This window comes from Hipposideros armiger, unplaced genomic scaffold (assembly GCF_001890085.2).
Source record: "Hipposideros armiger isolate ML-2016 unplaced genomic scaffold, ASM189008v1 scaffold_115, whole genome shotgun sequence".
Lineage (NCBI taxonomy): Eukaryota > Metazoa > Chordata > Mammalia > Chiroptera > Hipposideridae > Hipposideros > Hipposideros armiger.
In genome coordinates, this window is record NW_017731465.1 from 3340593 (window position 1) to 3341654 (window position 1062).

Consider the following 1062-nt stretch of genomic DNA (forward strand, 5'->3'; position numbering starts at 1 on the left):
GTTACCTAAATACCTGGACAAGGGAAGTCAAAAGACTGGGTTAGAATACCTATACCTGGACTCTACAACCAGAGGCTGGAGGAGGGGTAAGCAGCTCATGAATAGCACCAGCAGCGCTTGGGGAAGGACATCACAACAGCTGTATCAAGCATATGCCTCCAAGGTATGTTATAGTTGATTATGAATTTGAATCATATAAAATGCACAACACAGAATCCAAAGCTTCCAAAAGATGTTAACTGCTCACCTACTCAGCCCTCAATCCTAGCAACTCAAAATAAGCTAGCTCAGAACCTGAATCCATCTGAGCAAGACTTGAAGAAATATGTTATCAAACTCTACAGCAATGCCAAATTATTGGTACATTTGGCACCATATCCAATAGTATCACTTGGGAAAGGTGTGAACTAATTGCATATTGAAGTCTTCTGGCTGCCAACTTGTGCCAATTTGCTCAGGGCTTGCTGTCTTATCCCTCTAGTCTAGTGGAACCATTTACAATGAAATACAGATCTGTGATCCATATGCTGTGAGTTATGCGCTGTTTATGCCATGGTGGTGATGAGTGGCAGTGACATAAGTACAGGGTCCCACTCAATTTTCCTTTTAATTAATCTTTTTCAAAATGGTAGGCTGAGAGCTAGGGCTCTAGCTCAAGACCCTACAACTAACTTGCCTGAGTGGAGATTAAACCTGCTATCTGGACTTCGTCAGGCAGTGAGCTAACCAGCCAGAGAGACACAGGTAAGGAGGCCTGCTGGCTCTGTGTGGGCAGGTCCCCAATGTTTCAGGCGCCATCTGCTGCTCAGTGACAAGAAACTGCTTTCCAACCAGGGGTGACAAGTAAAACCAAACAATAATTAATATACAATTACACTCATGTATGCACTTTCTAGCAACAATTTATAGAGAAGTAATTATATATAAAATGACTCAGCTCTTACAATGTGCTGGGTCTTTACATATATTAACTAATTTAATCCCCACAATAAGACTGTGTTAGACTCTAGCACAACTGCACATGTGTATTTGAGTATTTACTTAAAGTATGCAGAGAGCTGT

The 1062-nt window shown here is 41.6% G+C and overlaps 1 protein-coding gene across 1 annotated transcript in view; it reads left to right on the top strand.

Annotated features, from left to right (window-relative positions):
- The window catches only part of DNASE2B (deoxyribonuclease 2 beta), an 86363-nt gene that overhangs the window by 73713 nt on the left and 11588 nt on the right, over nucleotides 1–1062 (top strand). The window contains exons 4-5 of the mRNA XM_019647706.1: nucleotides 1–163; nucleotides 482–555. The exon at nucleotides 1–163 is cut by the window's left edge and continues 2 nt beyond it. Of these exons, the coding sequence (XP_019503251.1) occupies nucleotides 1–163; nucleotides 482–555 (237 nt within the window). The remainder of the gene's footprint in view (nucleotides 164–481; nucleotides 556–1062) is intronic.